The sequence below is a fragment of the Serinus canaria genome, chromosome Z (genome assembly GCF_022539315.1).
Source record: "Serinus canaria isolate serCan28SL12 chromosome Z, serCan2020, whole genome shotgun sequence".
NCBI lineage: Eukaryota > Metazoa > Chordata > Aves > Passeriformes > Fringillidae > Serinus > Serinus canaria.
Window position 1 is genome coordinate 37,406,760 of NC_066343.1, and position 27,467 is coordinate 37,434,226.

Consider the following 27,467-nt stretch of genomic DNA (forward strand, 5'->3'; position numbering starts at 1 on the left):
CAAGACTTATACATGCTTTTTGGAAATCCAAACAAAAAATATCCATGTCTTCTTTGTCTATGAGATCATCAACTGTTTTTCTATATCATCAGCAAGATTTCTCCTTTCTTTTCTCCACACTTTCACGAGAAAAAGCTGTGTGAATCAGACTGCTGCAGATACTTGCTATAACTATCACAGTTGTACTTCATAAGCCTTCAAATAAAAAGTTTCTCTGTATAACCTGAATAATGTACATTGAATAATTAAACTCTCAATAGTTACAGAAAAACACTTGAATAGAAATATAATTCTGTTCCATTCTTTAACAGCCGCTAAATGATGCACCTTGGCTTAGTACGTTAAGGTAACATATATACCATAAACACAAGGTAAACTACAATTTTATTACGGGCTAGATGAGCTTCCAGTCCTTGAAATGGGAAGAGCTCGTCATTTAAACAGTTTGTGAGCTTTACCTGTTTATAAACTTGTCGCAAATACATCATCTCTTCCACAGTTCCCAAGGATATCAATCTAAACACTCTAACAGCTCTGTGTTGGCCAATTCTATAAGCTCTGCAAGGACATGGCACATTAAAAACATTTGAAGAAATTAGAGCTCTTAGGGGTAGTAATAAACAGTAAACAAACTAAATATTTAAGAGAATACTAATGAAACAGGACTACTTGAAATCATGCAAGTGTTGACTGGGTTGTTTTCCTTACTTTTCCAAATTTTCCTCAGTTCTTGATTTCCTTTTCCTTTACCTTTAATATTTCATATTTCTCCCCAGGCCTATCCAGTTTAAAAAGCCTTCTCATTTTATATCACAAGAACTGTCTCCCACCTCTCCACAAAACATATACATTCCATTTATCTCAGGTTTGTTGGATTTTTTTTCTTTTCTTTTGTGTCTCCACCTACTTTTGCTCAAAGTATTCTCCTATTTCCATTACACAGGAATTAACTCATGGATTACTTGGAGCAGTCAGTTCTTTCTTAACTTCATAAATTACTTCACAAGATACAACATCATAAAAATAGCTAATGAAATGGCAGTGTTCTATTAAAATGGTAAATTCTGAGACTTCTAATAGACTATATTCCACAAAATTCACAAGAGGCTAAAGCAATTCATAGTAATGTGATCTTACAAAGATTCTTTAAAGATAGTCCCCAATACATGTTTCTGATATATTTCTCTAGAACTGGTGCACATAAACACATCCTAGAAATCAGAAAGAACCTTAAAACAGGATTACACAATTGCATGAGATAACAGAAACAAGTGTATTTCTATTCGTGAAAATATATAAACCTACTAAATTTTTAATATTCTTTTATAGGTTTTTAGCATTCTTTATAGATTCTTTACTTCAGTTAGTAAAAGGTCTGCCTTGGATTCCTAGGGAAATATCCTACAGTCAAAAAGCCTTGAAAGAAAAATCTGAATTATTGGAAATACTCCAACACCATAGATGGGAGTGCTAAAAAGACACTAATCTCCACAATGGAGATTAGATTCACCACAATAGTGAAGCAGAAGAGAACATAAAGAACCTCTGTCTTTTAGGCTTTGGGAATTCAAAACAGCATTTGAACAACACTGTCAACTACAATGTATTCTTCATGAAGAACACAAGAAAAATGTCATCTACACATACATATTCTAGAGATCACAAAAAATTATAGTAACCACAAGGATTTTTTTGTTGAGTTTTTGTTTGGCCCCCTGCTGCAAAAAAAAAAAAAAAAAAAAAAGAAATAAAGGAAAATATATTGTAAAATTTAGGTTAAAATAATCACATAATCACATCAAAGCTAAAAAAGTAATTTAGTTGAACTTTTTCTATTGTCTTGTAGGTTATTCAGACAATGTAAAAAATTTCTTAGTTGAAGAAAAAATTTAGTTGGACAATCAGATTACAGAATCAATGGAAGAGCGCAACATGGATCTAGTTCTGTATTTTGAAAGCGTACCTGTCAATCGCTTGAAGATCATTTGCTGGATTCCATGTAGGATCAAACAGTATAACAACATTGGCACCAACAAAATTAAGACCCAGTCCACCAGCCCTGAAAACATAAAAATGAAAAACCAAAACTATATGATAGTAAAAAAAACCCTGCAACTAGATTATATTAGGTCTATATTTGCCTACCCTTCCCCAACTTAAAAAAAAAAAAAACACATGAAAGATACTGAAAACAGTGCAGTACAGCTTTGTGTTACTGTAACCACCAAGTACTCAAATAACCACTGTCATTAATTTACCATTAAGTCCTACACAGGGCAACACCACCAAATACAATAACGAAATTCATAACCAGTTATATGCCAGTTAACATTATGAAAGCAGGAAAATTACAGGTGAAGTTTTACTTCATCTAATCTCAGTACATAGTTTTTGACAATAATGCTAAGCAAATTTCACTAAAGTGGTCACAATCTCAGGTAAGCCATACCTGTAAGCATTAACAACTAACACAAGTGTATTTGTACAGTAAGTTATCCAGCTGTTAAAAAAACAGTTGGCCACACAGCTGCATAAGAGCAACATTTGTACCAGTCATTAAAAGGAAAAAAAGTCAGTCAGAAATTTGTCTGGTCTGCAGGTTAGGAGTCACAGGGGTACCACCTGCATCATCTTATAAACACTCAACAGCTGTAGAGTGTTTTCAGGTAAAACCTGCAAGCCAGAGAAAAATGGACCATACATCTAGCCTGATGCAGCTCACTGCTGAACCCTGCAAAACTGCTCAGTTACTTGGAGTTTAGCATGTGCATAAATGAATGATTTGAGAAGAGCAAAAGTGACGAAAATACCACATCTCATCCAGCTGCAAAGCAAGCAAATACTGAATTTTTTTTTGACTGGCTCAACCGACTATCATACAAAAGACAGAAGTTCCTACACAAGCATAAGCTAAATACTATTATTAAATAAACTATTAAAACAATTATTCACATTAGCATAGGTATCACGAATTCCAAGTGTGCTATTTTTCTGAAAGAGGTACTGCAAAACTGAAAAAGTAAATCCCATTTAAATTATCAAGCACCTGGTTTAACAGATTACTTTAAATTTTGTTTGTTTGAAGCAGATAAGAAATACAAGAAAGGTAAAGTTTTCAAGTATAAGAGTGAATGGAGACAGAAACACTTATGGAGCCCCATCACTTTTTGGTTTTCATGGAATCCATGTCAATGTAAATGAAGCTGTGGCCTTTCCCTTCTAAGTATGGTGTAGCTTTGGGTTAGCTATATCTGGAAAGGGAGGGGATATAGAAACTTGCCAATAGTAATAGATGTTTCCAGAGAGCTCGCATTCTCAAACTGTGAACTACTGAATAACAATATCTGGGTTGGGTTTTTCTTTCAGAATACATTATGGTATTTTTCAAATTTAGTGTGTTTCTTTTTAATGAAAAAAACTCTTTTTAGTAAGAGCTCAGCCTCTCCCATTTCCAGACCAGCCATGCATCTGGACTGAAACATAAGTCAAGATGTAAAACCAACTGTCCATAAAAATTAACAAATCAGGATATCTAGCTTTATAATAATTTTATCTTTCAGTGGCTTTAGGTATGACCAAAAATTTAGTTAGTCCAAAACAGAAAAGAATGGCTCCTATATCCCTTTATAGACAGAACAAATACAGAAGTTTGTGCATTGTGAGCTACATACTCCATTTTATCATTCATTTTAACTAGCAGCTAGTCATTACTACAATTTGGTCCATGCAAATCATATCATATGGCTTAAATAAAGAGTTTTGTTAAAAAGAACAGTTTTCAGAACACCATCTTACTTAAAATGCACAATGCAGTACCTTAAAAGGTACAGAACAATACTACATTAGGAAAGGTTCTATGAAAGTTTTGATTATGTAATTCTGTTCCCCAAGCTATGTTTTCTATAGTTTCTATGCTCTTTGCTTCAGAGAGATTTTTGTGGCTGAAAGTTCTTTGGATGTTATCATATGCACACTACAAGTTGTTCAAAACATTGATGTGAAAGAATTAAAGCTAAATGAAGCCCTGTAAAAGTAAAAAGTAACTAACAGCAGTCGAGTAGTGGACAGTAATAGAGAATGCTGCAGGTAGAATGGAAGTGGATATGTAACCTTACATGATCAAAACTACCTACAAATTTCTCTAGACACTTCTCTTTACATAAAAAGAAAGATAAGAAGCAGAAATGGATATTTTCATTAACAATTAATTCTGACAGAACCAACCTAGAGAAAGACTAGCATTAAAAAAATCCAGAAACAGTGATTTAAATGCAGGCATACTTACTGCTTTTATTTATTCCAGAAAACTAGGACGGAACAGAACTGTGCTGACTTTGGTACTGTACATACAGTTTCCCTTTTTTTAGCTAAGCAGCACAACTGGAACTGAAAGCTTTGACATTCTCCTATCAAGTTACAGCAATTCCAGCAATTATTTTAATGTTTCTAAGCATGCCTAAAAATCCTCTCCTCTTTTTCTAAATAATCACATATTTTCCCAGCAACACCAGTGCAAGACTGAAGTATTCTTCATGAGCCTTAAAAGTTCCAACAGGTATATACCTATTTTTCCCTAGTGCTCCACCTGAAATTCATTATCAAATGGTTTGATGAAATGTACAAGCTCTGAAGAAATCAAATACCTTTCCTCTCCACACCTAAAAAATACATTTATCCATAAAGCTGTATTAGTCAAAGCTGTCAGTAGGGACAGCCATGTGACTATGCTTGACCAATATTAACTTCAAGACTTGAGGTCAAATCTACAGATAGACAAATTTTTATTTTTTATTCTTTATTATTTAATTTTCTTTTTTAAGTTCCCATTTCTTAAAAATTTCCCTGATCAATTAAAACCAGGATTTTCAAATCTCTATGGGCTACATATACATGATTTCAGGCAGAAATTTTCAGCAATTTGAAAAAAAGAGGAATATAAAAACATTGCAAATTTAATAGTGCTGCACTGTAATTCTCTGATTGGTGTTTTATGTTTTGTAAATTGCATATTAACTGTGCCAATCTCAAGATTACTATGCAGAGAATTCATCCTTTGCAGAATGCACTTACACATCCAAAAGACCATGACACTATTTTCAGTGAAAATCAACATTTGGTTCTCTGAGCAATGAGACCTTCAGAACACACATAAATTGACTATACAGAGCAGTCAGCCAGAAACTTTGTAAGAAAGTTCTGACAGAAGAGTATGAACAATTCTGACAATGTGCTCTGCAATGAAAAATACAGAATATACTCCCAAACATATTATTATTCTATATGCCTGAAATCTGAGAGGAAAGATTAATCTCTTGTACAGCTGAAATGGGATAAATCACTTTTTAACTTCCAAAGGATTACAAATGTAAATGATGCTTCCATTACTGTACATCAAGCAAGGAAAAAGATCACTTCCTGTTATCTGTAATAAACTAGGCAAATAATTGCACCCTCTGTTTTGCTTACAACACAGTAGTTACACTGACTGTAATTCCATTACAGTTTGTTCTTTTCAATTGTTTCATAAGATAAGTACAACTACAGATAAAAGAATCAAGCCTTTTCTCCGGCACCATCAGCAGGTAGAGAAGGCTCACTAGTCTCTATACACAAGCACTCAAAACAGAGGAGAAAGTTAATGAAAGAGACCTAACAGGTCTATAATTATAGTACTGACTGAAGCAAAAATTAGTCCTTCATAATGCTACAGATTCTTAAATTTCTCTCTTGTCTTCAGGGACAAGGGGTATGGACTCATGAAGGTCTTACAGAAGCAGATGGCAGATTTCACAGTTGACAGAGATTACAAGCCAATGTACATGACCAGTATCACAAATCTCTTCAATGACCAGCATCACAAATCTCTTCACAGCCCTCTACATAAACACCAGAGTATTTGAAGACTGCTCTGACATCCACTGCAACAGCCTTTAAGATGATGTCTGCTCAAGTTATATAGTGGTAATTTGGATCCTCCTAACTCCAACATACCCACTTTCCAGTAAATTCTACAGTGACTGTATACTTGTATTTCATTAAGTTTCACTGAGTTTTGCCCTCTGCTTAGGAGGCAAAAAGAGTAAAGCTTCTCTTTGCTCCTTTTCTGCCTTTCTAAAAAACTTCATCCAAGATTAAGCAAGGAAGTAACCTGAATAAAACAAATAAACAGTCATTGTAGTAACAATAACTTCAGTTGAACAAAATAATCTATTTCAAAACAATTTGCTATCAATCATAAATTGATAAGCAAATTTGATAGGTAAGTACATTTTAAAAAGACAATAAAAGATCTTGTGGAAATATTTCAAATAGACATGCTAGCTAATTAATGTGATTAATAAATTACAGCAATAGGGAGAGAATTTTTCAGTTCAATATGGCATTTCATGTCCATACTCACTTACTAGTTCTACTAGTGTAACACAAGAAAATGAGTCCGTCTACAATAAAATTAAAAGCCTTTTGTAGATAATGACGCAATAATAATTTTTTAAATAACAGTGTTTAAAACTGCTTCTTCAATCTTACAACAACTTTAAACTAGGATCCAGAAGACCCACTTCTTTCTGATCTTAGAAATCATCATGAAGCCGGGAGGGGGGAGGGAGAAGGTGTCTATATATTCTAAGAAGCTTCAGACCAAAGCACTAAGTCTGTACTTACTCTCACCTTCTCAAAAAGTAATCCCTCACAAGTTCAGCAAGAAAAACGTAGAGTAACCGATTTGCTAACACTAGACAGACATATTGAAACAAACTACAAGTTAAATTTTCTTACATTGTAGATACAAGACATAAGCTAATTTCCTGAAAGCTGTTGAACTCTCTTACAATTCTGATCCTGTCTTCTGATTTTGTATTTCCATCAAGTCTTCGGTAATCCAGCCCAGATGCCATGCAGTACTGTTCCAGCACATCTAGCAACTGAATGGAAAAACGAAGAAAAAAGAAAAATAAAAAGTTAAGTACTTAACAGTATCTTTTAAATTAAACATGATTGCGGGGACCATGTTTATTAAACATATTTTTAGTACACCACCCATTGTTAATTATAGTATATCTCTGCTACTTTGGTATCTACATTCGTGATTCCCTTTAGCTGTGATTCTGCAGCACTCAAGGTGATTGATATTGGTGTGCTGTGGTCTGACTCCATCATCCCACTCTGGCTCCCTGTTTCATCAGTACCTGTCACTCAATCCAAACCAATCAGCAGGCAGTCCATTTAAGCAGCTTCCTCCCATCTTAGCAAGCTGCAATTACTTGAAATACAGTAAACGAGCATTACAGCCAGCACAGAGTGCACAGTCAGAGTTCAGAGGTATGGAGTGCAAGACACTGCAGTAACCAGCAGTCAGTCTGGTACTGGACACCATAAAACATAACCTAGAGTAAATGAGTACACATGAGTACTCTAGTACTGCATCTAAACATAAAACTTACATTCTTTCTTAAAGTCAAAAAAAAAAAAAAAAGTATGTAAGACTCATGAACTACCATTCAAATTACTATGTTTTAAAATACTTTTTAGTGCTACATTACAAATATTCAAATAAAAGCTCCAGTACAATAGAGTGAGCTATTTCAGGAAACACATTACTCCCTAATAAGGAAACCAAGGAGCAAGAAAAAGTAAAAATGTACATATAAGTCTCCCTCAAATTAGAGTTTTAACTTCAAATCATCTGGTGCAGCAAGAACTGAAGTATCATTGCTGCTGATGAAAAGTCAGCAGAATGAGGAAACAACTTTCAGTGCTAACACATAGGTTTTATGATATGGCAGTCATACTCAGCTATGACAGTGCTCTAACTCAAGACATACCAGCTGAACTTAGCTATTTGCACCTGAAGTAATACAACTATTTCAAAAAGCTCTAGGGACAGCAGAAGAGTGTTACACTTGTTATCATCATTTTAATCATGAGGTGACATAAGGTTTTAATATGCTTGTGGAGCATGCTACACTGTCCTTGTAATTACTCCTAACAGTAGAAGCAGTAAGGAAATGTGGTTGACAAGGTGTCAACTTTCAGATTCACACTTCAGAGCTTCTGCAGTTAATTGATAAAAATCACACGGAGCTCACCCTTGTGGAAAAGGAGAAAAGAAGAACTTTATCCTTATTTTTTTGGAAGTGATTTAAAAGCTGCTGAAGGACCTGTAAAGGAAACACAGCAGAAAAAGGAAGACAGCTTTATCTAAAATCTAAATTTTTATATAAATTTTTATCAGGCTCTCTTACACACACTTAACTCATGTTTTCAACCTTGAAACAGGCTACACTGCACTTAATTTGCAAAGCCAAGTAGAGCCAAAACAAAAATCATTCCTAACATAATAAATGGGCCAGAGGTAATGGAGATGCTGGAACTTTGTATTTTTCAATGATGTACATGGAAATCCTACTGTGAAAAGGTAATCAGACCATTAGGAGGAAGCTACTTGTGTCAGTGCATAGACTGCAACAAAAAGCTACTTGTGTCACACACTAGCTCAGATTCTGAGTTTTTTCATTTAAATAATGCACACATTTATCCTGAAAACTCCAAGGTCTGTTTAAACTTTCTGTCCTACATCTGAGTTCAGAGCTTCTTGGAACTTGTCTTCTTAAAATAATCAGTGAGATGTATGCCCCTCCCTGCTCCCACTCTCATCTGTTGCTCTGTTTACAGTAGGATCCAGCTTCCCAGACTCTGCACAGACCTTGAAATGCCAATAATCCGCCCACACACAATGTTCTTCTGGTGGGGAAGCAAATAATCCAGAGCCTTGTGTATAATAGTGATACTGTTATTTTCAAAAGAACCATGTCCACATCTGGCAATGGCAGCTCCAGAGCACTGTGCTGAAGCCATACACAATGGGAAAGGAGGAATTTTCTGTATCATGACTGTAGCTTTTTTCCGCTGCGCAATAAATATTTTTGAAAGTGTATTTATTCACTGATAAACAGATAAACTGTTAATCAAGAATTATTTCACTAATTATTTACAAAGCCTAACAAATCTTTGACAATCAAATAATGATGAATGTTTGTATTAACGTTTCAATTTTGGACAATATGTAGAACATAAAATAGTAATTATATTTCACTTATGAGCTTCTCAGTAAATGTTAGCCAGCTTGTTACAAGTGAAAACAAGGTACAAATGACAGATATTTTTGGCCTCATTTCATTGTACATGAACACATATTTTACTGGGGAAAAAAACACATAACAGGCCATTTAGCAGGAGCTATACTACTCACATTTGCATTTTATTTAGCTACATTAAGAAAAGAAACAGAAGTGACTTTTTTTTAAACTAGAAGGAATTGGCTTCTGTGTTATTGTTGTTATTATTAAAGTACAGGTCAAATAGTGAATTTCCTATAGGAGAATACAAAAATAAATCCATGCAATTCACTTAAATGAAACGGATCCATTTCAACCCCTTTGGGAATTTAGGTATTCTGGAGTAAGAAACAACTGTAACAGGGAAAAGTAATGATGTTTTTGCAACAAAGAAAAGTAAATTCTACACTTGCTCACCAGAATATTATCCTGTATGTTTTTAGCCCAAACAGAAACACTTGATCATACTCAAGCAGAAGTCACATGTTCTTTGTAAGAGTCCATACGGATTTAAACATACATCTCCCCATTGCCATACATTGTGAGTCATCTGTATGTGATGAAATTTTACCTCTTGCTTTTGAGAACTTTTTTCTACAGTATTTTTTAAACCTTCAAAGCCAGCCCTGACTGGGTCAGGGTTATATTTCATGGTAGAGGTGAACATTTCTTGCAAAGTGCTCCAATAGACTTCAATTTTCCTACTGAATGATGATATCCCAAGCAAAAATAATTAAATCAAGCGATTTGTATTGAGAACAGTAATCCAAAACCCCACAAATGTCTCTCTGTGGAAATGTAAGCAGTTAAAAAAAATAAATCTTAAAAAATATTTCAACTGCCCAGACATTTATTAACCCTTTACACCTAGAAAGCTTATAGTATCTCTGAGAGACAATTTTAACAAAACTGTAGAAATAATCAAACAAGGTAGTCTGAATGAGAATTACTGCAGGATTGTAAAGCTACCCTCACTCATCTTCTTTTCCAAGCAGTCTCCAATACTTCCATGTGGACAATCTGAAATCACTGTGTTTCAAAAGCAATGACCTATTTGTCTTTAAACTTTGCAGGTCCCCACTATTTTACAACAGCATGACAGAAAAACAGCGGTTTCCAAACAAAGCAGGACACTCCTTTCACTCAATTCTCATAGATTCAACTACTTCTATTTAAAGATCCAAGCATGAAATTTACTTTGTGATAAGACATGTCAGCAAAGCTTGCAAACTGTACATTCGGCAGTGAATGTACATTTCTGAAGTGAAAAGGAGGGGATAATTTCACATAAAAAAGCTGAAGCTTTTAACCACTCCATATTACCCACCTCCCACTGTAACACAGATATATTAGTGTCCTTGTTATACCATATTAGGTACACAATGATTATAGATGTTGTACGTTTGGATTGTAGGGACTGGTTTTTCCAGGCTCTTGTTGTAATTCAAAATTCAGAACAGAAAACCTGGGGTGGTGTGTTTATGCTACAGCTTGCAAAACACAGATAACTCACAGCAACAGGTAGGACACAAACACTACATACAGGCCACTCTTTAACCCTAGCCTACAAGCAAATCTAGTTTTACTGGTGGAGGTAATTCATATCCCATAACAGAATGTTTCCCTGTGTGTTTTATCTCTGTTTGGTCGGAGAATAGATAGACTGAACAGATGGAACCTTTTCAACTCTGCAAAACAGTTACAGCTGCTTAGCTAATAAACTTCATTAAAAAAAAAAAAAAATCACAGCCTTTCCCCCTTCCCTTAATGCATTTTTTAAAAATGCTCCAAACTATTACTTTGCAACTATGCTTATCTACAAAAGAATAATCACCCGTACCAAAATTTCTGTGTAATCTATGAATTTTAAGTTAAAACATACAGTAATGCTTATTCAGTCTACACTACCAGATGAATGTAACAAAAGAATGTCACTTAGTTTCTAGAGTTTATTTATTAAATTAATTACCAATTTATTTATTTAGAAAATGCAAACTACTACAGTGCAACAAGGTTATTAAAAACATTTTACTATCATTTGTCTCAGTTATTTTCAAATAAACATGTTAAATTTATAAAGCTATTTCCAAGCTCTAGTACCAGCTGACCCCTCTGTGATTACTTTCTTATAGTACGACAACTTTCTAAATCACATACTTCCTGAATGATTCTGCTTTCACAGTATAAAATGCAGAATCATCACAAATATGATTCCATTCTATAATTTAGAAAAAAAATAAAGCAAGTCACCCACACCAAAAAGGTATGAACCAGTTTTTGGCAGCATGAAGTTAAAAATTAATGGACCCAAAACCCAGCTTATTTTCAATAATATAACCTATTATCTACCTTCCAGGCACAAAGAGCACCGAATCATACAACTGTTTGGGTAAAAGATTATTTCATCTCAAACCATGCCACCCTGGGCAGAGATGACACCTAGTAGATTCACAATCCTGTCCTAACTGGCCTTGAACACTTCCAGGGACAGGGCATACACAGCTTTCACAGACAACCTGCTCTAGTGCCTCACTACCCTCAAAGTGAAGAATTTCTTTCTATTATCCAATCTAAACTTACTCTCTTTCATTTTGAAGCCATTATCCCTTTTCACTGTTATCACTGTAAAAAGTTCCCCTCCCATTTTAGATTTCTTTAGATTTCCCTCACTGGTGAAAGGCAGTAATGAGATTCCTCAAGAGCCTTCTCTTCTCCAGACTCAGCACCCTCAATTCCCTCAGCCTTTCCTCATAGAAGAGGTGTTCCACCCATCTAATAATCTTCATGGCCCCTCTGGACTTGTTCCAACATATACTTTTTGTGCTGAGAAAGCTGGATACAGTACACTGCATGAGTGGAGCAGAAGAGGAAAATCAGCTCTCTTGCCCTGCTGGCCACACCTCCTTTGATGCATTGCAGGACACCTTTTGCTTTCTGGGCTGTACAGAATAACCCTTTGGCCACACCTACACCACTTCAGGCACCACCCCCTCACAGCTACTGCTCAAGATTAACTCTGGCCAGAATCAGGACGGCATCTTACCACAACCTCATTTCAGAGTAGTAAGGAGGCTCAGGGGAGACCTTTTTTCCAGGCTAAACAAATCCCAGCTCTCTCAGCTGCTCCTCATAAACCTGACACTCCAAATCCTTCACCAGATCCTTTGCCCTTCTCTGAACTTTCTCCAGCAGCATCTCAGTGTCCTTCTTGCCCAGAGGGGCCCAGAACTGGCAGTGCTCAAGGTGTGGCCTCACTAATGCCAAGCACAGGAGAAGAATCACCTCCCTGATCCTGCCGGACACGGAATTTGATACAAGCTAAGATGCCAATGGTCTTCCTGGTCACCTGGGCAAACTGCTGTCTCATGTCCAGCCACTGCTGACCAGCACCTCCGTGTACTTTCTCACCTGGCAGCTTTCCAGCCACTCTATCCCAGCCTGCAATAGTACTGCAGGGGGGTGTTGTGGTGAAATGCAGGACCTGGTATGGGTCTTGCTGAACCTCATACCATTGAACTCAGCCCACTGATCCCTCTGAAGAACCTTCTTAACCTTCAGCAAACCAACAATCCCACCCATCGTAAGTTTACAAACCTACTGAGAGTGCACTTGATCCCCTCATCCAGATCATCAGTAAAGATGTTGAACAGGACTGGCCTCAAAACTGAACCCTGGGAGACACCACAAATGACTGGATGTCAACTGGATGTGGCATCACCCATCACCACTCTCTAGGTTCAGCTACCCAGCTAGTTTTAAATTTGGCAAAGGGTGTACAAAAGTCCAAGCCATGGCCTGCCAGCTTTTTCAGGAGAATGCAATAGAAAAAAAAATAAATATAATAAAATAATAACAAAAATGTAAAATAGGAACATGAATAAAGTCATGGTAAAATAATCAATAACAGAACTGCTTCATAAGCAATTCTTCAACTCCTGAAGATGATGGATTTGGTTTTTAAAGCTATGTATTAATTTAACAGCTAAACTCACCTTCTCAAAATAATCAAGTGTAGACAACAAAGTTAATATGCAGGCATTTCATACATATGTATTAACAATAAAGAAAGATGTTGTTATATAATAACAAATCAGTAAAGTGATAACAGCCATTCCTGCTACAGCAACATAGTCTTCCCACTGCCACCAGTACCAAGAAGAAAATGTTAATATCCAGGTTTACAGACAGCCAAAATTCTGCATAGCTTCTAACCCTCCCAGTCACTCACAGCTCCAGAGTACTACTAAAACTAGTATGGTTTTCTTTTAATTAGTTATATTAGACACATTTTTCATCTACATTAAACAACATCATAATAATCTACACTATATGTCATTACATCATCTTTTGCTCCTCTCTGAAACCAGGCAAAGACAGTTTCTGACATGAGGGATTTCACAGTTTCATACTAGACACATTTATTTTGGTGATCTTCAGCATGACTACTATTATTTTCATTTAATGTCCAAAGGGTTCAAGAAATCAGTAAGCACTCAGTACATTTTCACCACTTCTATGCTATTCACAATTATGTACATCCCACTAACATTTACCCTAAGACATTCTTTACAGTCTGGAGGGTCCCAGCCTACTTGGCTGCTTCTGACAGAGTTACTAATTACACTTGTGGCCCTTCTCTGAACTGTCCTCTGAACCTTTCCAAAGTCTAACATCTGCCTTATGAGAGGGGAGATTGGAGCTACACACAAAATTGAAGCTGTGCACAAATCATTAAGCCCATATTGATTTTGTTTTGCTTCCTTTTCTTTGCCCCATCACCAGAATCCATGGTTTCATGCAACAATAGTTCTGCTCACTACAAGGGTCATTTCCATACCCACAACCAAACATGTGAAGTTAAAATCATAAAAAATTTTAGCATCACAGATTACTCTCATCCAGTCTTTGCCCGGACAAATCCATGATAGGAGATTCCTGTTGTTGTATGATGAACAATAAAAAGAATTATTAAAACCCCAAAACTATTATGTGTGTGTTTTCTTATATCCATATAATATAGGCCAAATCTATTACTACTAATAAAATTTATTTTTCTTCTAAGGAAGGGGTTTACCTTCATTTTTCCACTATATTTTGGATCTGAAATAGTTTCAAAGGCTGCATCTTTGCTTAACTGCACAAAATCTGGAAAACTGGAAAATACCTGGCTGCAAACTCGTTTGATATGCGCTTCCTGGAAGAAAAGCAGAAAGATTGAACAGGTGTTAAAAATCAGAGCTATATTAAGCCATCCAAGGAGTTAAACAAGTTGCAACATGATCTGCCGAAGCATCTCAAGCAGAGTTATGTGGTTTTTAATTTAGTTCACTACAAAACTGCTGAATAAAACATATCCTGTGTGTTTTGCTTTGTTTCATTTAAAACCAAAAGAGATTCTTAATCTGAAATTATGAATCATGTTCAGAATTTCTTCTCCTGGCCAGAACTGTCAGTTTCAAAAATTCTCCTGCTTTGACGTTTGCATTACCCAAGGGTTATGCACAAACATTTCTCTACTCTCTCAGGTAACAAGCCAGTATGGGAATTACATATTGTTCCACAACAAAAACTGTACAGGAAACAGACTTAAGGTGGTCAAAAGTCACATAAAGCTCCATTGCTAAATTTAGGTCTGAACTTAAACATGACTTCTCACTTTAGGTCCACTTTTCCAGAGAGAAAGAAAAGATCACATCTCTCACCTAAGAATAACACACATAAGGGCGTTCAATGATCAAGGTAAGAAACACTATGAAGTATTAGTTTCTTTAGTAGATGTTGGTAAAATTAATAATTATGCATGATGCAGAAGACTGTAAGTCACAAAATACTTGTATTCTGTTATTTCAGAGGTTATTTGAATATCAGATGTTATTACAACAAAAACTACATATACAACACACAAAAAAGTCCACTAAAACCATCTGGGTATATGTTTTGTGTAATGCGCTGGACCCTAAAAGTAACATTTATGAAAAAGCAAAACTGCTTTAATGGAACAAACTCTCAAAATTAACTAGGACATTCTGATTTCTCTTCCTTGATTCTAAAAAAAAGTTGTAATGTCCCTAAATCCCTTTCCTCATTCCTGGATCTTAAGGCTCACAAAAAAGCATTTCTGAAACTGCCATGTGTGGGTCTTGTTGCTTGCCATGGTAACAAGATAAGCTGATATTGATCTTTCATTGACCAATTTCTTTTAAAACATGTTTCTCATTATTTAAACAAACCCAGCTCTTAACATAAAGCACTAGAAAAAAAACCCATTCTAATTATCTATTATTTATTTGCCCAAAGAAATTCCTCTTATAGGCACTCCTCATAAATGTAACAAAAATGGCACTTTTAGAAATCCTTAAAAATTACTCTCCCTCCTAACCTCTTCGATGTTTTAAAACCCTTACTTTCCGAAATGAATCAACTAAATGAACATGTTGCTTTGTATAACATCTTTATAAGTTCTGTATGACTCAATGGAAAAGGAATTTCACAAAATATCTTAATTGCAGTTAGTTAAGACTTATAAGGAGGCCAGCAGCAATTTTCATTCAAGAGTTTTCATCCCATTCATTTTCCAAAAGTCCACTTTTTAGATACTTCTGAAACTAACCTGCAGTTTGCTAGTGTTGTCTGTCTGCAGCAGTGCAGCATGATTTGCAACCTTCTGCAGGATCATTAGGTAACTGAAGCGCAATGACTTAATCGTTTCACCATGTGCATTTACCTACAAAAAAAAAAAACAGTTTATGCAAACATAAATACTACTGAAAATAAGTAATAATCTTAAATAGATGCTATTCCTACCAGGTTTAATGCATTAACAATACTATAACTTAATACTATAATTGATCCCCAAGAGATGTATACTGTATTTCTGATAAAAATTAACCAAGTTTCATTATTCCTTCAGCTTTGTCACTTTATTAATAGAAACATCTTCTCAATAAGAAAAAAACCTTACAGCTATGTTCATTGCTTGCTAAACATTTCCAATAATAACTTCTACAGACATCCCCTGGAGATAACCAAGAATTCTTCAGTAAACAAGAAGATGGTAACTTTATAACTAATTAAATCAAGAAAAAGCAGTTTGAATGACTTTTTACCTTTCAACTGCTAACTTTACTTTTCTCTCCAGCAAAAACCTTTATAGCCTTACAAATATCTCAAATAGCATAATTCAAGCTTCAGACATTCTACAGTGCAACACCAACTGTGCAACAACACCAGCTATCTTCCTAGTTATGGCTGGCTGGCTTGATCAATATTTGTTTTCCTTTGCCTTCTCAAGTTACTGAATTTCAGAGTTAACTTTGGAATAAAACAGCACTCAACTATCTGCAGGCCTGCCTACTGCCCTTTTGCGAATCCAGCCCACCAGCATTTCTTTTTTTCTACAAAACATCATTAGAAACAAAAGCCTGCAAAGAGGTCTAGTATCCATGGAATATTAAACAAAACTGATAAGGGGATTGCTCATAAAGAAAGATGCTGGAAACTGAAGAAGCTACATCATTTGGAAAAAAAAACTCAAAACACTACACAAGAATCAGAGCAGGCCAGAGAGATAAAAAAGGAGAAACAAGCATGTGACATATGCTTCTAAATGTTTAAAAGATGTGCTTAATCTGAGCCTACTGAGTGACGTAAGCAAAACAAATACAAATTAAATTATCTAGACTGATAAAGGTTTAAAGAGGTCCAGAGAAGATTAAAGAAATCTGCAAAGCTCTTACTCATGGACGAAGTTCGACTTGGGCTCTGCTGCTGTTAACAGTTCTCCCCTCATGAAGCAAGGCAAAGTGAATGTTTAACCGCACATAAAGGCACGACTGCAGTTACAACACAACGCACTATCCAGGCAACCTGCTGAGTTCAGCATGCCTCCCATTCACAGCTCCTGCACAAACCGGCTGAGGCACCTGGGAGCAGCATGCCTGACACATACTGAGCATCTCAATGAAGTGCCCTTGCCAGCATCAACTAAATCACAGGTGCATTTATTAATACAAAAAATCCAGAATTTACTGCATAGGGAACAACTACCTGTTCAGGGCGTGCAAAGCAGCTTTGCAGTAACCCCAAATTGCTTAACTCTATCACGCTGATGATGCAGCTCCCCATGTTTCCAGCTGGAATGTCCCAAACAGATGAGCTACAACTAGGCAAACATTTCAATCAGCTCTTCATCAGCAGAGTTTCCTGAAAAATTCAGAAGACTATTCGCTAAAATCCGAACAGTGACAAGTTCTTACTTTGTAACAACAGTTCTTCCTCTTCCGGCCACTGTTGCAGCTACAGGGCTCTCCTGCTCTTAACACCAAAGTTACATCATCTGTGTCTAGCACAGCTTGGTACACAGCTCTCTGGAATTCAGTGAGGGAACAAAACACCATCTGCCAAAGAGAAAACACAAGAAACACTATCATGTGCATCATACAACAAAAGGCAACAAACCACTGCATCAAAAAACACAAATCACAGATCACTGAAAATAAAGTAGAAATAAATTCTACAGTTGCTCAAATAGTTACAGGAAATTATTCTACCACCAAATGAAAAAAAAAATGTGGATCTTGACACCAAAAGAGCATGAAACTATAGCAAAAATGCATGCATACTTATTTTATTCCACCCCAAAATTCTAGAAAGAATATCAATATCATTCTACAAGAACCTGTTGTTAATTTTGCTCAAAACCTTTAAACGTGACTTTTGTGAAGGCATAAGAGGAGGAAGGAAAAGTGAGAGAAGTAAATACATAATGTTAATTACAGATTTCTCTCTGTTTTGCAAGGTGCCTAATTTTCTCTTTCTTTCCCGTTTTTAGGCATTAGCTGTTGTAGGGCACTACCACAAGCAGGACAAACAGAATAAACAATGAGAAAGCAAGGATCTACAAAGTGCTATGGCGAAAACTCTGATCCCTCTTCTGAAAGACCATGGGTGGCATCTCCATGACATCTTTAGTCTTAAGCAGCAGGAGACAGAAATCCCAAGATCATTCCTTAACCTATGCTATCCACATAGCAGCAGCACCATGCTGAGCTATAATAATACAGCAGTAACTTGAACATATACTCACATTAACAAGATAATGAAAAGAATAAAACCTCCTAGATTCAGAAAGGAGACTGACTGATGTTTGTGTTAATCTTTCCTACAGAAGACTGCATAGATGACATTATTATAAACTAAGGATGAAGAAAAAACAACAAATTTTGAAAACAAAACCAGATGCAAACTTACATATTTGTGAACTCAGAAGAAAAGATTTATCTGAACTCTTAGCTATATCAATAAAATATTATCACTTCATGGAATATTTACAATTGCATCAAATGAACAGGATTACAGGCCTATCATAGAATCAGTTTGTCTGAGACTTTTCCTTTATTTCTGGATGAAAACAAAGGAGTTAAAAGCATACTGTTCCATACACAAAGTTTCAAGATGCAAATTCAGAAGTTCTGCATAGAATTTCAAGACATTTACATGCATTGCTTTGGGCTTGCAGAGATAAGGACAAAAACCATACATAAAACAGATGTGTAAATCACTAGCCAGAAGACTGTCTGAGCATTTTCATGCTTGATTAACTCCATTTCAATGTGCAATCATAGTAATTACATGAACAAAGCACACTACTTCAAGTGCACTTTTTCCAAGGCTATGGATTCTTCTTAAGTTAAAAAGATGAAGAGAGAACCATAAACTACAGACATGAAGCAAGAGAGAAAAAATAACAAGAAAACAAAAAAGAAGAGATACATTCATTAGCATTGTATTTGAAATGTGAGGGCACTCTTACTCTGTCTTCCTTCTTTGGCAACTGATCACTGATAAGCGCTTTGGTACGTCTCAGAAACCAGGCAGACATTATTCTTGCTAGCTTCACCATGGCCTTACGACCTGTTGCTAGCTCTCTTTTAGTTGCAGTGTGCCTCTGGCCATGCTCCACTGGATCAGAAAATTTCTTCTTGAAATGTACTCGGCTACCTAAAAGTCCTGGTACAGCCCTATTAAAAAACAAAAGGGGATGGGGGATTGATTCACTGTTTTAAAGCATACCATAAATTTTTTTTCTGACTAACAGCAAGATATCTTAAAGTAGCCACTAGATAAACTACTAAAAATGTTAAGTACAAATAGAAACATATACTATTTTAACATATACTATTTTAAGACATATACTATTTTCCTTTGTTTTCTGTGATTCTCAAATGCTAAGACATACCCCTCAGGAAAAGGGTTCCAATCTTAAGAAAAGAAAAAGTTTAGCAGAACAGCAAAAATCACAATTACATAGAAGCTCTAAAATAGAGGTGCTAGTGTTGAGGAGCCTAAACTGGAAGCTAAACAGTCATGTTTTCAATTTTTACTGGTTTTAGGAAATCAGAATATGCACATATTACAATTAACTAAATAAAATCTTGAGAAACCCAGTAGTAGAAAGAATTTAGTAACTGTTGGCAACATTACATATTGGAACAACTTACTAACAACATCAGCATAGTTTTAATGAACTAGATGCAACACTAAGCTTAGAATATTCTTCCTGCTATTTCTGTTCTGCATATCCTTATATTTGCTTTGTTCTACCTCTGCAAAGTTTTCCCAGGAGATTTAGATTTGTATCTATGGTCAGTTGTACCTCTCCTTGACCATTAAAAGTTTTTCTGGACAAGGCTGTAACTTTTCAAATATGTGCACTTGGGCATTTCAAGAAAAAAAAGCAAAATATTATAATTTTCATCCTCCAAGTAGGTTAGAATGACCTGCACATACTGGACAGAGCAAAGGCACTATGTGGGTTACGGTTGTGTAATGATTCCCTGTCTACTGGACAAAGGACAGAAGAAAAAAAGAGTGCCCCTAGGAAAAAAAAAGGAAGAAACAGAAAGAGTAATCTGGGAGGTGGAGGAAGAATAATTTTAACTACTTCCCAAATTCCCCAAAGAAGTTAGCTGGGATGAACTCCAAATGCATTAAATAACTGTAGAATACCAGGAACTTACCTCCCCTCCCCCAGTAAGTTATATTCCCAAAAAAATGCAGGTGTTCTGAAACTGAGAGTTGTGTTTTGCTGTTTGTTTACAACACAGATGGGTCCATACCATCCAGTCCTGCCCCAACCCCACTGCACTGTCAACACACAGAGGTGTTTAAATATAAAAGAAAATATTTTATTTACCAGTCCATAACACACCAAAGTTCCTTCATATTGTTTTGAAGAATGGTTCCAGTAAGACCTATGCGAACACGGCATTTTAATGACTTCATGGCTTGAGTTATTTGAGCCTTTGGATTCTTGATTCTATGTGCTTCATCCACTATCACAGCAGACCACTCTATACTGCAGATCAAAACAATATTTCATTAATTGACATTACCTGTCCCATCATCCCACATACATAAAAAAAGTGAAATCAGCCACATAAATAGCTGTGATTATATTATAACACATTATTTCTTTTTGATTTCCCTGTTTTGTTATATCACTTCATTTCCTTATATTGTTTGTTTAGTAAACTGAATTAACATAGCTGAACACAATAGCTAAACTACATTGTCAAATAAATAAGCTAGTTACCTGTATCAAATGCTTTCTGTGAACAAATAAGCTTTCAATCTGTGGACCAATGAACACAGCATATCCCACTAAAATTGACTCCACTCATAATTAAAATTTACAAAAAATAACTAAGTCTCTAAAGGTAAACTACTGAAATACACTTAACATAGGCATGCTTCATTTTACCAACAAAAATTATCCAAGGCAAATATCAGAGAACTGCAAATATATCAATCTGCATGGTTTTCTACGATAAAGTATCACTCAAGAATACATAAAAAATACCAATATAGCAGAGGAATTTTAATATTTTGGGATTGGGATGACAAGGAACATAGATATAAGCAGTGACCAAAAGATATTTTGCAGCCAGTTCAAGAATAAAACTTAGGAGTCAAATGACCTGTACACTGAGATAATAATAAAGTCTTCAAGTCCCAGGAAGAGTTAGTAAATCTCAGGAAGAGATTTACTAACTTTATGAGTTCACTTTATACATATGAATATTTCAGAACATAACCATATTCAGACTGATATGTTGCAAAAAGCTGAAACAGATGCATTTAGAGATATTTAGTAGCAAGAGTGTCTCCTGAGCAAACTGCATTTAGTTCACTAATGAAAGCTGATCTTGTGGCATTTTTGCTAATCACTAAATACATGCATTCATACTCAAGTTCCTACATTCCCAAAATATGCTAAAAATTGGAGTTCCTGAAAAGTCTAATGGATGTTCATAATCTAGCTCCTTCCACTTCAATTTCTCATACTGATTCACATGCATAACTGAGCATATGCATTCTTATTCCTGACAGCTAATTACATAAGAGCAGCTTTTGAGGCTAATCCATCACTGTAGTGAAGCAAGACACAAAGCATCTCCTGGTGTCGAGACCACAGGCCCATCCAGTTACATCCTCTGCAGAAACAGTTTGAAGCGTGCTGAAGAAATGTATTTGCAGGCAGTCACATTAGATCTGCTCCACATATGCACCTATTTCCTGACCACAGTCTATTCCATGATGAAGCATGAAGAGCTCCTCAGAAAGAACACATATAGTCGAAAACAAAACTACTTTACTTTTCTATCTGTACTTCTCTACTCTCTGTACTTCAGACCTGAGCATAGAAATGACAATCTGACAGTTTTGCTGACAGATCTCCATACAACTAAGGTACTCTCTGGGGCCTGGACCTTTCCCAACACCTGAAATGCCAAGATCTGCAGATCCACTTATATCAGCTGCTGAGGGCAGGCTGCTACCACCAGCCATTGACACAATTTGTACACTACTTCCAAGATGACACAGGGGAAAAGGACCTTTAGGATTGGATGAGGTATGTGTGGGTTTAAATCTCAAAGCTTTTAGCTTGAACTCGTCAAGCTGGTGAAAAGAGCAAATAACAAGGAAAATACCTTTTTGAGCATTTGCTAAAAATTCCAGGTGATTGCTCTCCTTATACAGACAGACAGAAATACCTTCTATGTATCTTTTTGCAGTCATCAGGTTTCAGGCAGGCAATTCCTGCATCTTTCAGAGAACATTTCATAACTGTGCTACCAGCAAAGACCGGTTTTATGGGAACTATTCAAACACTTGCTGCTACCAAGTGACAGTTGTATTGAGTCTGGCTGAGATGGAGTTAATTTTCCCACAGCAGCTCTCACTGGTCTGTGGGTAGTTGGAAAGGTGTTGTTAATACACCAGTGGTTTGGCTTCTGCTGAGCAGTGCTGGCAGAGCATTAGCACTGTCTCTCAACATTACCCCCACATCAGTAGACTGGGAATGGGTAAGATCCTGGAGGGGACAAAACTTGGCCAGCTGACCCAAACTGACCAAAGGGGTAACTTGTCCCATATGGTATCAGCTCAGATATAAAAGCTACGGAAAGGAGGAGGAATGGGGCATTTGTTATTTACGATGTTTGCCTTTCAGACCAACTGCCACGTGTGTGGAAGCACCATTTCTTGGGAAGTGGCTCAATACTGCTAGCTCATGGGAAGCAGAAAATAAACCTTTTCTTCCACCTCTTTGTTTGTGCATGCCTAAACTTTTGCTTTTGCTTTAAACTGCCTTATCTCACCTAAAGAGCTGGTTTTTATCTTAATTTCTCTTCCCTGTCCAGCTGGGAAGGGACTGATAGAGTGGCTTGGTGAGCACCTGGTGTCCAGCCAAGGTCAACCCGCCAGAACTGTACAGGTTAAATACAATAGTACAGGGATTCTTCTCTGCCACACGGTGAGTCAAGGGATTTAACAGCAAATACATTGTACGGAAAAAAGTTCTTGAAAAGAACAATGCACAATTAGACAGTTAAAATTCGAGGTGTACAAAAAATATTAAAACTATTACCTGTTAAATTCATCCAAATACAGGCGAAGTATCTCATATGTAGTAAGAGCAACTTCAAATTTCCCTTGCTTGATGCGACTCATGTCATCATCTTTTTTACTGCCATGTAAGACAGCGACTTTAAAGTATCCCCATGTGTCTAACTCATCCTTCCAGTTGTACAGCACTGAAAGAGGGGCCACTATGAGGAAAGTCTGAAAACAAATATAAATCACAGTATCACTAGAAAAACTACAACATAGCATTTCTCAATAAGTGAGTCAAGCTCTTGACTATTTTACTGCTCTGAGCAGTCTGTTTAATTCTGCCATTTCAAAGGATGTATGGGAAATATCAAAAGTTAATATAAATTCAAAAGTAATCAGTTTACCCTGAGTATGTATATAACACAGCAGAAAAATACTGTCATACCAAAATTAAATACTAAAAAGCACTACTTACTTAAATTATACTCTTAACAAATGCAGTAAGATGTGAAACACTATCATTTTGCATTGTCATAGCATCCGTATACCATAATATGTTTTACAAATGGAGAAAATAAAAGGATGAAGAGGGTAAGCAGCTTCCTCAAATCTATAAGTCTAGCCAGTATGTGACTTGAAAACAGATAGCCCAGAAAAGAGTTAAAAAAATTAGGACAGCTCACACAATTCACTTAGTGTAATAAAATCAAAGAGGTAGGAAGTGACCTTGGGACATTTTCAGTCGAACTGTAGTCAAAGCAGTGGCAACACTGACTTCAAACCCAGGCTTAGCCAAGTGAGGTCTTCAAAACCCCATAAGGATGGATGGGGTTTACAACCTCTCTGTGACCTCTTTCAACATTAAATGTCCTCAAGGTGACATTCTTCCCTCACGTATAGTGAGAGTCAGAGCCATTCCTGTTTCTTTGCATGTGAAGTGCCCTCCCTTTACCCCTTCCTCTCAGTCTATATTTCCTGAGGAGCATGTATCTATTATTCACAGAGCTACAGCCACATGACCCATTATGCCAGTCAAATTCTCTAAGTATTGTAGCAAAATAAAAATAACAATGGAAAATAGAAATCACATGGTTTCTGTAATGGGTAAAATTAAAAAGATCTTCAGATTTATCTTATTCACACAGAACTTTTACATCTATCTTTTATTTGCTGTCACTGTATTTTATTACCTAGATTATCAGCCAGACTTATTTCCAATATTACGACAGCCAATCAAGAAAACACAGGATATCACAAGGCTATTAGCAATACACTTTCCAAATATATCGATCTGTGTTAATTAAATAACCTGTTATTCTAGGTACACATGCTTTTTTTACTTTAAAAATCTCATCACATAACACTAATTTTCTACTCATTGACATGGACTTTTCAATGTACTCTCGCCACAAATCTAACCCAGACACCTCAAAATGTTTTCCATTCGTGCAATTGAACAGTAGTAACAGATTAGACAATAACAACTAGAGAGAGAGGGCACTTTGATAGTCTGGAAAACTGAAGGCTTCTCAAACACTACTAGGAAGGCTTCTCAAACACTACAAGGCAGGTCCTACTTCAGCAGCTGAATTTTAAAAATTAATGTACATAAACTCCTACAACAAACAAACAAACAAATTCAAGTATTGACTTTCATCAAATCCTTAAAAATCACTAAATCCTTAAATCACTAAAAGTTGTACCTTCTTGGGGTTACAATCTGAGCCCTTTTTCATTGTCCGCAGTAAAAACTCCGGCATATTATTTTCAATATCCTCGCGTGTTCCCTTTTTGTGCAACACTGCAGCCAAAAATGAAATGACCTTGAGAAAGAAAACAATTCTCAGTAACCATGTATAATAAGAAATTGAAGGCATTCCACAAAAAATAAACATTTAGGACAAAATCTCGGACAGGACTCTGGAAGGTGGTTTGGTTTGGTGGGAGGGAAGATTTTTTCTGGGGGATGCAGGCAGGGGATGTTTATTTGCTTTAAATAAATCTGGTTTTAAAATGGGACCCCTCCCTCCTTTGGATTCCCAAGAACTCCTTGAACTGATGATAAGAGCAAGTAATTACTTTACCTCATTCTTTTATTCTTTAAGAGGAAACATCACAAAAATACACAAGAGGCAGAGCATGAATGAACAGAAAAAACAGAGATGAGGCTTGTCTTGTAACTCTCCTCCTTTTCAGGGTACTTGAAGTTCAGATGAGAAAACAGAAGGAACAGATATCCTCTAACTATCCTCTCAACGTTACTTCCACAAAACGAAGAAAAGGCTTATCCTACAGGTTTGTTTTTTTACTAATATGCCTTTTTCTGTATGTTTCATTACCCCAGACTCCTGTTGTTGACATCAAAACCATTTTTTTTCTTTTGTGTCATATTCTCCCATCTGCCTCAAACCAGTCAAGGTGATTATGAGAACACATTTATTACAATACACCACAGCAAGGACAACATCCCAGCACAGGCTATTCCAAACTACTCCTATCATAATCAAAAACAGGAAGAAGGCAGAAGAAGTTCTGGCCAGAACATACAAATTCAAAATTCACTTGGGATAAATGGCATCCATGGACTTAGCAGCAGCAAGGACCAGGTGTATCATCAGAGAGGTGCCCTTCTTTCTAAATCTCAACAGGCGCCTTTCATTCAGAGCAGCCAGCTCCAGCTGCTTCCTTTTTGTGGCTGCTACACAGCTGGTCATAGCAGGCTAGAGGTACAGCTACCAACTGTTGATGCCCAAAAAAAGAACTTTCTCCCTCTAATGATGGAAGAGAAAGAGCTAGTCAGGAGAGCAGAGTGCAGAAAAAATACCTCCATGAAAAGAGTAGCTGGATGGACAGAAGAGAGAAGAAATCCATCATAGGTATAGCCACAGAGTAAAAGAAAGGTGTGTAGGATAAAAGTAACCCAAACATTTTTATGCATAATATCTCACAAACTGAGGTTGAGATGAACTGCCAGTTTGCACATATTGCTTAACTAATGACTTTTTACTTTTAAATCCTTTGAGAATTAGAATCAAATTCAACTGAACAATAAATCTCCATGTCTTTTCCACATTCTCCATTTTTGGTAGAATTTGCATTACAAATTTCTAAGCATAGTAAACGCAGCGAAACAGCGACTCATTATCAAAAATCTTTGGCTCTTCTAGATAAAGCAAGAAGCAACCTAAAGGCCTGGATAGCAAACTAGTTTACTATAGTCACACTAAGAAACAACTTTATTCTATTTGCCTTCACCTAAACTTCAGCTTAATATGAATGAACCATATGGCCAGGACATTTAAAGCAAAAATCAGTTCAGAAATACAAAGAACATTAAAATTCAACGGATTTCTAGAAAAGTTTATCTTATGAACCATCCTATAATTCAAAAACAGCAAGCTTCGGCCAACTGACAATCATAGGACAACTTTTTTTCTGAGATTGTATCAGTTATTCAATGAAGTTTAAATTTATTTTTTCACATGTACTAACCTTTTCTAAACAAGCTAATTCTACCATTTTACTTCATATCCACTGAACTGCCTTTCCCACGCTGAACTTCAAACAAACACTGTGTTTAATTAAAAATACACAGGATTACAGAATCACAAAATGGTAAGGTCTGGTATTGGAATAATTACTGATATAGCTGGACAGGGCATGCCTGAGCTTGTCTGGTTCTTGCTGCTGAACCAAATAGCAGCACTGTGGTGTTTTCACCCCAGAGACACCTTTTGGCTAGCTGAATGCTGCAGCTGAGTGCTTGGAGGCGAGTCCAGGCATGCAGGAGCTCTGGTGGTCGCCAGGTTTACCTCTGGCGGAGAAGCTTTAAGCCAGTGGTGAAGGAAAGGAGTTGGTTCTGATGGAGGATTTCGATCCAGAGCTTTATTCTGGCCCGCCCACAGGCCTCTGAATCCAGCAACAGCTCTAACAGAACTCCCCAAACCGTGTGGTTGCTGTTCCTTTTAGCACCAGGGAGAGGGGGAGGGAAGGGGTAGGAAGCCCACAAACCAGGTACATCTTAAGGGACCTAGGACACCTGGATGGCCCAATGCCCCCCCAGGGGTAGGGGGCATCTTTTGAATCTGCCCAATCACTCAATGCCCTTCTGGAATGCCAGGATTGACAGACAGCACTCAGCAGGAGTTAGTGTGGAAAGGAGAGGGGATTGACACACCTGACAGGGAATTATCAGGGAGGAACCTAGGGTATCTGAGGCAAACCATGACTTCACACCTGTCATGGTTTGAGCCTGGCGCAATGCCAGTGCTCTCACGAGATTACTTTTTTCTCTGGCACTTACTGTGAGATGTGATCAGAGACAGAGCAGAGTAGGTTCTAACTTGAGGTTTAAAGGAAAAAAAACTTTATTAACTTAAAACTACAAAGGAAAACACTAAGGAAAACACACAAAACACATAGAACTCAAGATGAAAATTTTCCAAATTTCTTCCT

At 36.6% G+C, this 27,467-nt stretch overlaps 2 protein-coding genes across 7 annotated transcripts in view; both read right to left on the bottom strand.

The window, feature by feature from the left end:
• Positions 1 to 27,467, bottom strand: part of AOPEP (aminopeptidase O (putative)) — a 579,142-nt gene that overhangs the window by 51,069 nt on the left and 500,606 nt on the right. The window lies entirely within an intron of this gene.
• Positions 1 to 27,467, bottom strand: part of LOC103822940 (DNA excision repair protein ERCC-6-like 2) — a 41,780-nt gene that overhangs the window by 7,562 nt on the left and 6,751 nt on the right. For 4 of the 6 annotated variants that reach the window (XM_050986947.1, XM_050986946.1, XM_050986945.1 and 1 more), the window contains exons 3-13: positions 24,716 to 24,835; positions 23,047 to 23,240; positions 20,311 to 20,472; positions 18,928 to 19,135; positions 17,372 to 17,512; positions 15,727 to 15,840; positions 14,191 to 14,310; positions 8,088 to 8,159; positions 6,778 to 6,923; positions 1,964 to 2,059; positions 459 to 558 (exon numbers count right to left, since the gene is read on the bottom strand). In XM_050986947.1, coding sequence (XP_050842904.1) covers positions 459 to 558; positions 1,964 to 2,059; positions 6,778 to 6,923; positions 8,088 to 8,159; positions 14,191 to 14,310; positions 15,727 to 15,840; positions 17,372 to 17,512; positions 18,928 to 19,135; positions 20,311 to 20,472; positions 23,047 to 23,240; positions 24,716 to 24,835 — 1,473 coding nt within the window. Of the gene's footprint in view, positions 1 to 458; positions 559 to 1,963; positions 2,060 to 6,777; positions 6,924 to 8,087; positions 8,160 to 14,190; positions 14,311 to 15,726; positions 15,841 to 17,371; positions 17,513 to 18,927; positions 19,136 to 20,310; positions 20,473 to 23,046; positions 23,241 to 24,715; positions 24,836 to 27,467 lie in introns of those variants that run through there. The other 2 variants (XR_007780447.1, XM_050986948.1) reach the window with 2 other exon arrangements.